Source organism: Crinia signifera, chromosome 19, assembly GCF_055691185.1.
Source record: "Crinia signifera chromosome 19, ASM5569118v1, whole genome shotgun sequence".
NCBI classification, from domain to species: Eukaryota; Metazoa; Chordata; class Amphibia; order Anura; family Myobatrachidae; genus Crinia; species Crinia signifera.
In genome coordinates, this window is record NC_139226.1 from 3,716,529 (window position 1) to 3,729,913 (window position 13,385).

Here is a 13,385-nt window from a genome sequence, read left to right on the forward strand (position 1 = left end):
GGTACAGTCCCTGCCTGTGTAATGGACGTGCTGCCTGCCTGCCTTGCTCCCTATCCCCCCAGCCCCCTCCTCTGCAGTTTCCCAGCTCACACTGTCCCTCCCTCAGGGAAATGTCAGTGCGCATGCGCAGTGCAGGGAGCCGGCCGCTGGCAGCTGCGCGGGCTGCGAGGAGAGCTCTTTGCGCAGGCGCGTTCCGGCCACGCCCTCCTCCACCCCCTCAGCTCCCCATTCACCTCAGTGGCCGCCGCGCATGCGCAGAGCCGGTGTCGGCGCCGAAGGCTGGATGTGAGTGTGTGACCGGGACACGGCGGAGACCGAGAGACGGAGCCCTACAGCCGCTGCGTGCTTGTGACCGGAATCATCCCGCCCAATGACGGGACCAGCGGCCCGCCGCCCCCTCCCCCGCCCTCCGTCTGCATGAGCCGGGACACCGAGCCAGCATGGTCCGGGAAACCAGGCACCTGTGGGTGGGGAACCTGCCCGAGAACGTGCGGGATGACAAGATCATCGAACATTTCAAGCGGTGAGTGGCGGATCGCTGCCCAGGCCGGGGCCTGGATGTGCCCGGGACCCCCCCCATCTCTCCCCGCACCTCTAAAGGGAGCCCCTCCTCCCCTTCCCTCCTCCAGACTCACCTTATCCCCCATACTCCTTACACTGTGCCCGGGACCCCCCATATTCCTTACACTGTGCCCGGGACCCCCCATATTCCTTACACTGTGCCCGGGACCCCCCATATTCCTTACACTGTGCCCGGGACCCCCCCCCCCCCCATATTCCTTACACTGTGCCCGGGACCCCCCATACACCTTATACTGTGCCTGGGACCGACCCCCCCCATACACCTTATACTGTGCCTGCCCCCCCCCCCCCATACACCTTATACTGTGCCCGGGACCCCCACCGTACACCTTATACTGTGCCCGGGACCCCCCCCATACACCTTATACTGTGCCCGGGACCCCCACCGTACACCTTATACTGTGCTCGGGACCCCCCCCCCCCCATACACCTTATACTGTGCATGGGACCCCCCCCCCCCCATACACCTTATCCTGTTATCCTGGGCCCGGGACCCCCCATACACCTTATCCTGGGCCCGGGACCCCCCATACACCTTATCCTGGGCCCGGGACCCCCCATACACCTTATCCTGTGCCCGGGACCCCCCATACACCTTATCCTGTGCCCGGGACCCCCCATACACCTTATCCTGTGCCCGGGACCCCCCATACACCTTATCCTGTGCCCGGGACCCCCCCCCATACACCTTATCCTGTGCCCGGGACCCCCCCCCATACACCTTATCCTGTGCCCGGGACCCCCCCCCATACACCTTATCCTGTGCCCGGGACCCCCCCCCATACACCTTATCCTGTGCCCGGGACCCCCCCCCATACACCTTATCCTGTGCCCGGGACCCCCCCCCATACACCTTATCCTGTGCCCGGGACCCCCCCCCCATACACCTTATCCTGTGCCCGGGACCCCCCCCCATACACCTTATCCTGTGCCCGGGACCCCCCCCAATACACCTTATCCTGTGCCCGGGACCCCCCCCCCATACACCTTATCCTGTGCCCGGGACCCCCCCCCCCATACACCTTATCCTGTGCCCGGGACCCCCCCCCCATACACCTTATCCTGTGCCCGGGACCCCCCCCCCCCCATACACCTTATCCTGTGCCCGGGACCCCCCCCCCCATACACCTTATCCTGTGCCCGGGACCTCCCCCATACACCTTATCCTGTGCCCGGGACCTCCCCCATACACCTTATACTTTGCCCGGGACCTCCCCCCTCATACAGCCTATACTGTGCCTGGGACTCCCTTATTACCCCTCCTGCCCACATGTTTGCCCCCCCCCATACACTGTAAACTGTGTCTGGAACCCCTTTATTAACCCCCTCCCCGTATACCCGGACCCCCTATTCTGCTAAATACTGTCACAATTTTTTTTGCTGTTTTGATTTTACTCCACCAGTCCTTTCCCCTGACTGCTCCAAGACCCAAGGTCCTCTCCGCTGTAGCCGGTACTCTGCCCGGGACCCCCAGTCCTATCCCCCTGACTGTACACGTCCCGTGACCCCCAGTCCTTTCCCCCCTGACTGCACAGGGCCCGGGACCCCCAGTCCTTTCCCCCCTGACTGTACAGGGCCCGGGACCCCCAGTCCTATCCCCCTGACTGTGTACACGTCCCGTGACCCCCAGTCCTATCCCCCTGACTGTGTACACGTCCCGTGACCCCCAGTCCTATCCCCCTGACTGTGTACACGTCCCGTGACCCCCAGTCCTATCCCCCTGACTGTGTACACGTCCCGTGACCCCCAGTCCTATCCCCCTGACTGTACACGGCCCGGGACCCCCAGTCCTATCCCCCTGACTGTACACGGCCCGGGACCCCCAGTCCTTTCCCCCCTGACTGTACACGGCCCGGGACCCCCAGTCCTTTCCCCCCCTGACTGTACACGGCCCGGGACCCCCAGTCCTTTCCCCCCTGACTGCACAGGGCCCGGGACCCCCAGTCCTGTCCCCCTGACTGCACAGGGCCCGGGACCCCCAGTCCTTTCCCCCCTGACTGCACAGGGCCCGGGACCCCCAGTCCTGTCCCCCTGACTGCACAGGGCCCGGGACCCCCAGTCCTTTCCCCCCTGACTGTACACGGCCCGGGACCCCCAGTCCTTTCCCCCCTGACTGCACAGGGCCCGGGACCCCCAGTCCTTTCCCCCCTGACTGCACAGGGCCCGGGACCCCCAGTCCTTTCCCCCCTGACTGCACAGGGCCCGGGACCCCCAGTCCTTTCCCCCCTGACTGCACAGGGCCCGGGACCCCCAGTCCTTTCCCCCCTGACTGTACACGGCCCGGGACCCCCAGTCTATCCCAGCCCCATGTTGCTCCCTCACATATATATTCATATTGTAGCTGGTGATATGGCTGTAGGCCAGGCATCGGTGTGTATATTGTGTAACTGGTGATATGGCTGTAGGCCAGGCATCGGTGTGTATATTGTGTAGCTGGTGATATGGCTGTAGGCCAGGCATCGGTGTGTGTATATTGTGTAACTGGTGATATGGCTGTAGGCCAGGCATCGGTGTGTATATTGTGTAGCTGGTGATATGGCTGTAGGCCAGGCATCGGTGTGTGTATATTGTGTAGCTGGTGATATGGCTGTAGGCCAGGCATCGGTGTGTATATTGTGTAGCTGGTGATATGGCTGTAGGCCAGGCATCGGTGTGTGTATATTGTGTAGCTGTGCTTGGAGATTTGTCAGTGTATTACTGACACTAGTATGTTTTACTATGTAGCTGTATGTGCAGGAGTGGTGTGTGTATATTGTGTAACTGACACTAGTGTGTGTTACACATGTTACTATGTAGCTGTATGTATGTGCAGTGCAGGAACAGTGTGTGTATTGTGTATCTGGCACTGCGTTCTACTGACACTAGTGTGTGTTACACATGTTACTATGTAGCTGTATGTGCAGGAGCAGTGTGTATATTGTGTAACTGACACTAGTGTGTGTTACACATGTTACTATGTAGCTGTATGTGCAGGAGCAGTGTGTATATTGTGTATGTGGCACTGCGTTCTACTGACGCTAATATGTGTTACACATGTTACTATGTTGCTGTATGTGCAGGAGCGGTGTGTGTATATTGTGTAACTGACACTAGTGTGTGTTACACATGTTACTATGTAGCTGTATGTATGTGCAGTGCAGGAGCAGTGTGTATATTGTGTAACTGGCACTGCGTTCTACTGACACTAGTATGTGTTATATATGTTACTATGTAGCTGTATGTGCAGGAGCAGTGTGTATATTGTGCATCTGGCACTGCATTCTACTGACGCTAGTATGTGTTACACATGTTACTATGTTGCTGTATGTGCAGGAGCGGTGTGTGTATATTGTGTAACTGACACTAGTGTGTGCTACACATGTTACTATGTAGCTGTATGTATGTGCAGTGCAGGAGCGGTGTGTATATTGTGTAACTGGCAATGCGTTCTACTGACACTAGTATGTGTTACACATGTTACAATGTAGCTGTATGTGCAGGAGCGGTGTGTATATTGTGTATCTGGCCCTGCATTCTACTGACGCTAGTATGTGTTACACATGTTACTATGTTGCTGTATGTGCAGGAGCGGTGTGTATATTGTGTATCTGGCCCTGCATTCTACTGACGCTAGTATGTGTTACACATGTTACTATGTTGCTGTATGTGCAGGAGCGGTGTGTATATTGTGTAACTGGCACTGCGTTCTACTGACACTAGTATGTGTTACATATGTTACTATGTAGCTGTATGTGCAGGAGCGGTGTGTGTATATTGTGTAACTGACACTAGTGTGTGTTACACATGTTACTATGTAGCTGTATGTATGTGCAGTGCAGGAGCAGTGTGTGTATTGTGTATCTGGCACTGCGTTCTACTGACACTAGTGTGTGTTACACATGTTACTATGTAGCTGTATGTGCAGTAGCGGTGTGTATATTGTGTAACTGGCACTGCGTTCTACTGACACTAGTATGTGTTACATATGTTACTATGTAGCTGTATGTGCAGGAGCAGGGTGTATATTGTGTATCTGGCACTGCGTTCTACTGACACTAGTATGTGTTACATATGTTACTAATGTAGCTGTATGTGCAGGAGCGGTGTGTATATTGTGTTATGTTGGTGTGTGTGCAGTAGCGGTGTCTATGTTGCTGTGTGTGTGTGTATTGTGTTGCTCTGTGCAGTAGCGGTGTGTATATTGTGTTACTATGTTGCTGTTTATATATTGTGCTATTATGTTGGTGTGTGTGCAGTAGCGGTGTGTATATTGTGTTACTATGCTGCTGTATGTATATTGTGTTACTAGGTTGGTGTGTGTGCAGTAGCGCTGTGTATATTTTGTTGCTGTATGTATATTGTGCTACTATGTTGCTGTATGTATATTGTGTTACTATGTTGCTGTGTGCGCAGTAGCGGTGTGTGTATATTGTTACTATGTTGCTGTATGTATATTGTGTTACTAGGTTGGTGTGTGTGCAGTAGTGCTGTGTATATTGTGTTACTATGTTGCTGTATGTATATTATGATACTAGGTTGGTGTGTGTGCAGTAGCGCTGTGTATATTGTGTTACTATGTTGCTGTGTGTGCAGTAGCGGTGTGTATATTGTTACTATGTTGCTGTGTGTGCAGTAGCGCTGTGTATATTTTGTTGCTGTATGTATATTGTGTTACTAGGTTGGTGTGTGTGCAGTAGCGCTGTGTATATTGTGTTACTATGTTGCTGTGTGTGCAGTAGCGGTGTGTATATTGTTACTATGTTGCTGTGTGTGCAGTAGCGCTGTGTATATTTTGTTGCTGTATGTATATTGTGTTACTATGTTGCTGTATGTATATTGTGTTACTAGGTTGGTGTGTGTGCAGTAGTGCTGTGTATATTGTGTTACTATGTTGCTGTATGTATATTATGATACTAGGTTGGTGTGTGTGCAGTAGCGCTGTGTATATTGTGTTACTATGTTGCTGTGTGTGCAGTAGCGGTGTGTATATTGTTACTATGTTGCTGTGTGTGCAGTAGCGCTGTGTATATTTTGTTGCTGTATGTATATTGTGTTACTAGGTTGGTGTGTGTGCAGTAGCGCTGTGTATATTGTGTTACTATGTTGCTGTGTGTGCAGTAGCGGTGTGTATATTGTTACTATGTTGCTGTGTGTGCAGTAGCGCTGTGTATATTTTGTTGCTGTATGTATATTGTGTTACTATGTTGCTGTATGTATATTGTGTTACTAGGTTGGTGTGTGTGCAGTAGTGCCGTGTATATTGTGTTGCTGTGTGTATTACAGAGGCTCCTACTATTGCACATTGTATATCTGTATTGTTGGGAATACTCGGCTGATGGGACAGACAGGGCTATTGTTTGTGACTCTCCTCCTGGGCTGGTGAATTATTAAACATAACCCTTCCTCCACCTCCTGTGATAGCAGTGGGGGAGGGGAGCTGTGGGATTTCAATACAACCCATTGACAGTAGCTAGCAGTGCTGGTATACGTGGGAATGGCGGGGAGGATATTAATAGGCCCTTCTGTAACAGTGGCAGAGGCGCTGTGATTTCCTCATGCCAGGGTTAATGTGGCTACAGAGTTTGTTCCCATGCAGCAGCCCTATGTGTGAGTCTGCTTGCAGTGACCTCCGCGCTCCCACCCGTAGGTTCTCCCTAAAATGGCGCCTGGCACCTTCCTGACAGAGCCCCCAGCAGCTGCGATCCGGCACAAGTTGTGTGCACAAACCCAGCTGCCGCTTGCCCCTCGCTGCTCTTTCTGGCTGGCGTTGGTGCAGGTTCGGAGGCTGGAAGGGGCTCTTCTCCCCTCGGCGAGGCTATTTTTGGAGCCCCTGATTAATGTGACATTTTGTTCTCTGCAGGGTTTACGAAATAAAGCCTCTTGTGTCGCTGGGTTCTTGCAGCATCTGAAAGGGGCTTTAATATTGTGCTGAAGTTACCAAGGAGATGCATTTTCCTGAGCGTTTCCCATGTAACACAGTGCGTGTGCTCGCTCTGTTGTATTGTGCGCTGTGCTCCTGAGCCACCATTTCCTGCATCTCCGTAGATGTAACAGGGCCCCAGTCACAGATTAGCAGACAGTCCTGCAGGTTTGTCACGTCATCCGGGTGTAGATGCTCCTGGTTCCCACCCTTCCCCCACACAAGAGACACACAAACACTTCTGCAAACCTAATTAGTCAGAAATCTTCTGCAGAGGCCTGTGTGTTCCTATTAGATTGTCAGCTCTGTGGCCGGAGCTGGGCTTTATTCATTCTCTTTACGTTTTAACGGCTGGGAACTTTTTTCTTTTCTTTCTTCCCCTGTTAGAATCCAATTGTCATTGAAAATGTGTAAACAGCTCTTTGCCATTGTGTAGGATGGGAATGGCTCTTATTGTCCAATATGTGCAGTTATCCCGGCCTTTGTTGTGGAAATGCCCTTCTCTTCTGTATATGAATTGCTCTCTGATTGCATCAATGCTATGTTTACCGTTGTTTCCCACATGTTAAATACCCTTTATAGTAGGAAAACCCATCAGACCCAGGAGCTCTTGGGAATCCGGCATTAGCTCGTGCGTCTATTCCCAGGCATCGTCTGCTTCTGTGTCTTATATATTCTCCTTTATATAGCATACACTGAGTGATCATTCCCTGGCACAGTGCCTAGGGGTAATAGGACCTGGTGCGGCCCTGTAACACATCCGTGTGTGTGTATAGAATGGTCCCTTTACCTTGTGTCCGGATCCGGCCTCTCTGCGGGTTGCACAATTATCCGGCTGGCCTCACATGCTCTCGCATAGTTCTTGCCTGGTTATGGTGGGGGAGACATCTAGCACTGCACTGTTGCGTAATTGTTTGTAAAAAAGATTTACGGGCTCATCTCCCACATCACCTACAGTATACATGTCATGGCTTGGGCTAGCTGAGTTACTGTGGCTGCTGGTTACAGTAGTCCTTCTGCCGCATCCACCGCTTTAGGTGAGATTATATAGGCCCATGCTCCGATTGGATCGTCTGGCTCTGTGCAGAGTTGCTGCTTCTGGCTGTTGTGTACAGTAGTGCGTGTGTGTTGTGTAGTCTGATTGTTGTACTGCGGTCGGATTGGGTCAGGTGACTGCAGCTGCTTCTGGCTGTTGTGTTGCAGTACAGTAGTGTGTGTTGTGTAGTCTGATTGTTGCACTGCGGTCAGATTGGGTCCGGTCGGGTGGCTCTGTGCAGAGTTGCTGCTTCTGGCTGTTGTGTACAGTAGTGCGTGTGTGTTGTGTAGTCTGATTGTTGTACTGCGGTAGGATTGGGTCAGGTGACTGCAGCTGCTTCTGGCTGTTGTGTTGCAGTACAGTAGTGTGTGTTGTGTAGTCTGATTGTTGTACTGCGGTCAGATTGGGTCCGGTCGGGTGGCTCTGTGCAGAGTTGCTGCTTCTGGCTGTTGTGTACAGTAGTGCGTGTGTGTTGTGTAGTCTGATTGTTGTACTGCGGTCGGATTGGGTCAGGTGACTGCAGCTGCTTCTGGCTGTTGTGTTGCAGTACAGTAGTGTGTGTTGTGTAGTCTGATTGTTGTACTGCGGTAGGATCTTTTCCTAAATGTGCCTATTCTAGTTATGTTAGGACAGGGTAATATTGAAGGGGTGATAATAGGTTGGATGGTGCTACTGATATATACGTCAGGCCTGGCGCAGCATCGCAACGTTTCCGTACTGTATTGTTACACAGCGCAGACTTTGTTCTACCTGATATATACGTCAGGCCTGGCGCAGCATCGTGACACTTCCGTACTGTATTGTTACATGGCGTAGACTTTGTTCTACCTGATATATACGTCAGGCCTGGCGCAGCATCGTGACACTTCCGTACTGTATTGTTACATGGCGTAGACTTTGTTCTACCTGATATATACGTCAGGCCTGGCGCAGCATCGCAACGTTTCCGTACTGTATTGTTACATGGCGCAGACTTTGTTCTACCTGATATCATTCCGTCTCTTACTAAGTTTACATTGAGAAACCGCCTGTTTGCTGTAATTAGGAGTTTATGTTCCCAGTGTCTCATTGTAAGTGACTGCTTTCTACCCAATCTTAGTTAAAGGGTGCAAGGGGTGGTAAATGCACCCGATTTAAGCAGCGTGGAGGAGCCGTTCCCCATGTGTCTGCATTGTCTGCTATATGGCGGTACTGCGCCCACCCAGAGCAGCCGCCTGCCTTGTTTGTCATGGCCTCCAGGGACCGTGCACAATCTATGACTGCTCCATACACTGCCACCTGGGACACACGGTGCTGGAACATGCATGGAACCTATAGGGCTCTCAGTGACATGAATCTGCCCAGGTTTAGCTGCATGGTAAAGGAGCGCTGGTGTGTGAGGCTTTGGCTACGCCTTGTCCTGGTATCCAGCGTCTCTGTCTTCAGTGGTAATTCTTCTACACTGATCTGTTTTGCAATTCTCAGTCAGAGACGTCCCCCCCCCCCTTCATATATACACACACACACACACACACACACACACGAACACACACTCTCTCGCCGAACACAAGAGCTGTCTGTCTGGAGGGGGTTGTGGTAGAGCCCCAGAGCGAGGTAGATGCATCTGGGCAGCCACTAGTATTGTGGTTAGACGAGTAACGTCACATTTTTTCCCTCCTTTGTTTCGTGGAGAGAATTAAGCATGGCCGGCAATAAGTTCCAGATGTGCGACGATGAGGCAGACGGCATTGTAGGGCAGAAAATCCCATCTTATCTGCTGTAGATCACACAAATCTACTCTGCCCATGTTTATACCTGTACCCAGTGCTGTTCTTATTGTAACCGTGTGTGTGTGTGTGTGTATATGTATATATAATATATATATATATATATATATTCCCCCCCCCCCCAGTACGCATACAGTACCCCATAATGTGTAGGTTGCACATCTATAGTGTAGCACTTTCCTCTTGTCTGTGGGTTTAGCAGTGTATTTATTGGGTGCTCTGTACGACATTCTTAGTAGGAATCCCACTAACTGTAGGAAACCTATATTCTGCTTTAGAATAAAATAACAAGTTTGGGCATGAACCACCCTGGGTGTGGCGGTGTCTTTCCACCAGGTGTTGTACTAACCAGGTGTACGGCTGCTGTCAGCCTTTGGGTTTAAAATATTCACATTTCCAGAGAAGTCACTGTCTAAACGGGTCGGGACTCGCTCACGGAAAGTTCCAATGGACAAACTGAATTTAATGCTTTGGGATTTTCACTGTTCTGAGTTCCCCCTCCACCATATAAGCTAACCTTAGGTGACCTGTATTAAATGTCCGGGAGCTGCTGTTATGTATAGTGCATAACTGAGTAATAAAGGCAAAGAGAAGTATTGGAGGTTTGATTCTCTTCAGCAATTTCAAGCTCTGAAAACTCCAGAAATAAAAAGGGGGTGATGCTTAGAATGTGGCCAATCTGTGAAAGGGGGTGATGCTTAGAATGTGGCTAATCTGTGAAGTCCTGTGAATGTCATACAAGGCTGAATTGTGACTGGATTAAGTACAGTGTAGTTGGAAATGCCGGAATTGTGTTTTATAATCCTTTTTTCTTTTTCTTTTTTTCCCCTTCCAGATATGGACGCGTCGAGAGTGTCAAAATTTTACCTAAGAGGGGATCTGATGGCGGCGTGGCAGCGTTTGTGGATTTTGTGGATATTAAAAGTGCACAGAAGGCGCATAATGCTGTCAACAAAATGGGGGACCGAGACCTTCGGACGGATTATAACGAACCTGGCACTATTCCGACGGCGGCCCGCGTTTTGGATGAGACAGTTTCCATAACGTCTCGTAGTAGAGAGGTTTCTGGGTTCAGAGGAGGTAGTGGCGGGCCCACATATGGTCCCCCACAGTCACTTCATACACGGGAAGGACGCTATGAGCGGAGACTCGATGGGTAAGTTCTAAGGTTTCTCTAGGCAGGTATTTTGTATTTTATATGGTGAGAAAAACAAAAAAAAAATCAAACACTCTTAGGTTCCCCCCGATGGATGTAACATTTTGGGAAATCTGTGCTTCCTCTTGGGTTTGGAAACACGCGGCTCCTGTGGCCGGGATCTGGCTGGTCCGTAAGGGAGTCTTCCTGTAGCAGAGGATTATCCTGTCTGTGGGCTAGTATTGCCGTCTGTATGGATGTATCCCTGGAATTACATGCTATCCCTGGGGTGAGATGTACAGTCAGATCATGCTGGTGGAATTGGCCTGGGCCACGGATTGCTCTCCCGTAGTCTGTGGATTGTGTGTTCATCACAATGGCTTCTGAAGAATGAAGAGTGCGCGTTTTTGGCTCTACACCAATTTGCTTGCGATGGGAATTATTCTGTAACCCGGGGCGATACTAAGCTGCTGTAACTTGGAATGTAACCTGGAATACGAAAGTTCCCGAACGGATGATCAAAGCACAGACGAGGATTCATATTAAAGGCACCTTGATATCATCTATTTATTAAAAGCAAGAAAAGAGGTGATTTTTGATGTGGGATCACGCATGGTTTGTGGATGTGACGGGAGTCCTGGATATCTGTACAGTATCCATGTCCATTACCGGCTACTCCAACTGTAAAAGATGGTGGATTTCCTGACACAGCCGCTAATGCAGGACACACCACAGTGGATGATGCCGAGGAGCAGATTTTGGGGGATTGAGAGAGGTGTAAACGGTTCTTCTTCCCGCAGGATGCTGTTCCTCAGTGGATTGCTCCCTGTTTTTTGAATTTTTTTATATATCATTTTCTGGTTTGGTTTCCTAAGAATATATATATTTTTTTCTTGGTTCATCAAAACCCAATGAAACCCTTATCCTATTTGCCTCATTGAGAAGGTGGAAGGTGGATGTACCCTAAAAAGGGACCAAATTGGGGAAGTTATGTTCTCAATCACTCCCTAGATTTAATTGGGATTGTAGGTCGTGTTACCTCGCTCGGAAAAGGTTGGTATGTGCTGCCCTGTGTATATTCCGCCCTTCTCCTAACCCAAAGCCCTCCTCCTGTATTTCTACTAACCCTGTAGAGCGTAGCCGCAGTAATAGATTGAGCAGTGCTTCCTTCCTCCTCCTCTTCCTCTCTCTCTATAGCAGCTGTACTGATGTCTTCCATAACTATCACTAGCGCCCACTCTCTTCTGTGTTTCTGCTTTCCTAATACATAACAGTGAAAGTCTGTTTCCTGTTCCTTACGGCCTTTGTAATAAATATATAAAGTGTTGTAGTGTGAGTGCATGTTTGGAACATGTGGGGCTTCATTTCAGCTCCTTCTCCATATCAAACATTAGAGCTGGGAGGTGTAAGAGAGGCTGCGCAGACCAGGTCCCAGGCCGCAGCCACTGCCTGACCAGAAGAGAACGAGGGAGAGGTGGCAGCCACTCATTAGCCCAACCGGTCCCTGTTACATTCCGAGGAAGCCTGAACGTCTCCTTACCAATGTGTAACTAGTACACAACAATTTCTGCAGGTTGTGGGTGATGTCGTCTTTTTATGTAGTAATCCATCCAGTAAGTGTCGGGGCTAGTGGCTGATCTGTGATTGGACGAGCACCCCTATATAATATATTCCATCTGGGTGTGTCCAGATCAGCCGTCACTGTGATGTGTAGTTCCTGGTGCGCCCTCTGTTATACCTCCCCCAGCCCTGAGCGCAGCACAGCCTCCTCATCGCACTTTGGTAGTGTTCTATATTTGCTGGCATTGGGTTATATACTGTAAGCGTCCGACGTCCTGACCGGTTCCTCTCCAGGGGAGACTAACTATAGCTTCTAAACTTAAAAGGGATTCTGGCGGTCAGTTCCTAGGAAGCAATAGAGGAATGATGACCGGGATCTTCTCATGTTAGTACAGTCATGTCCAACTTGTGGCCCAACAGCTGTTGTGAAAGTACACATCCCGTCATGCCTTTTTGCTATTAGTGAACGCTGAAACTGTGGCAAAGCATGCTGGGATGTGTAGTTTCACAACAGCTGGAGGGCCACAGTGTGGACATGCCTGTTTTAGTGCTTTAGCAAGTTTGCCCCCAAATCTGCTGGCCCCACAAGCGCGCACACACACACACACACACACACACACACACACACACACACGCGCAGATCCCTAGCACTGGCCCACACACACACGCAGATCCCTAGCACTGCCCCCCCCCCACACACACACACGCAGATCCCTAGCACTGGCCCCCCCCCACACACACACACGCAGATCCCTAGCACTGCCCCCCCCCCCCCCCCCCCCCACACACACACACGCAGATCCCTAGCACTGGCACACACACACACACGCAGATCCCTAGCACTGGCACACACACACACACACACAGAGATCCCTGGCACACACACACACACACACACACACACACAGATCCTTAGCACTGGCACACACACACACAGATCCCTAGCACTGGCCCCCACACACACGCAGATCCCTAGCACTGCCCCCCCCCCCCCCCACACACACACACACACACGCGCAGATCCCTAGCACTGGCCCACACACACGCGCAGATCCCTAGCACTGGCCCACACACACGCGCAGATCCCTAGCACTGGCCCACACACACGCGCAGATCCCTAGCACTGGCCCACACACACGCGCAGATCCCTAGCACTGGCACCCACACACGCGCAGATCCCTAGCACTGGCCCCCCCACACACGCAGATCCCTAGCACTGGCCCCCCCACACACGCAGATCCCTAGCACTGGCCCCCACACACACACACGCAGATCCCTAGCACTGGCCCCCACACACACACACGCAGATCCCTAGCACTGGCCCCCACACACACGCAGATCCCTAGCACTGCCCCCCCCCCACACACACACACGCAGATCCCAAGCACTGGCCCACACACACACGCA

At 51.2% G+C, this 13,385-nt stretch overlaps 1 protein-coding gene across 4 annotated transcripts in view; it reads left to right on the forward strand.

The window, feature by feature from the left end:
* Positions 1 to 233: 233 nt before the first annotated feature.
* Positions 234 to 13,385, forward strand: part of SPEN (spen family transcriptional repressor) — a 63,761-nt gene continuing 50,609 nt past the window's right edge. For all 4 annotated transcript variants that reach the window (XM_083161821.1, XM_083161823.1, XM_083161822.1 and 1 more), the window contains exons 1-2: positions 234 to 523; positions 10,119 to 10,439. In XM_083161821.1, the coding sequence (XP_083017947.1) occupies positions 441 to 523; positions 10,119 to 10,439 (404 nt within the window). In that variant the 5' untranslated portion in view covers positions 234 to 440. The remainder of the gene's footprint in view (positions 524 to 10,118; positions 10,440 to 13,385) is intronic.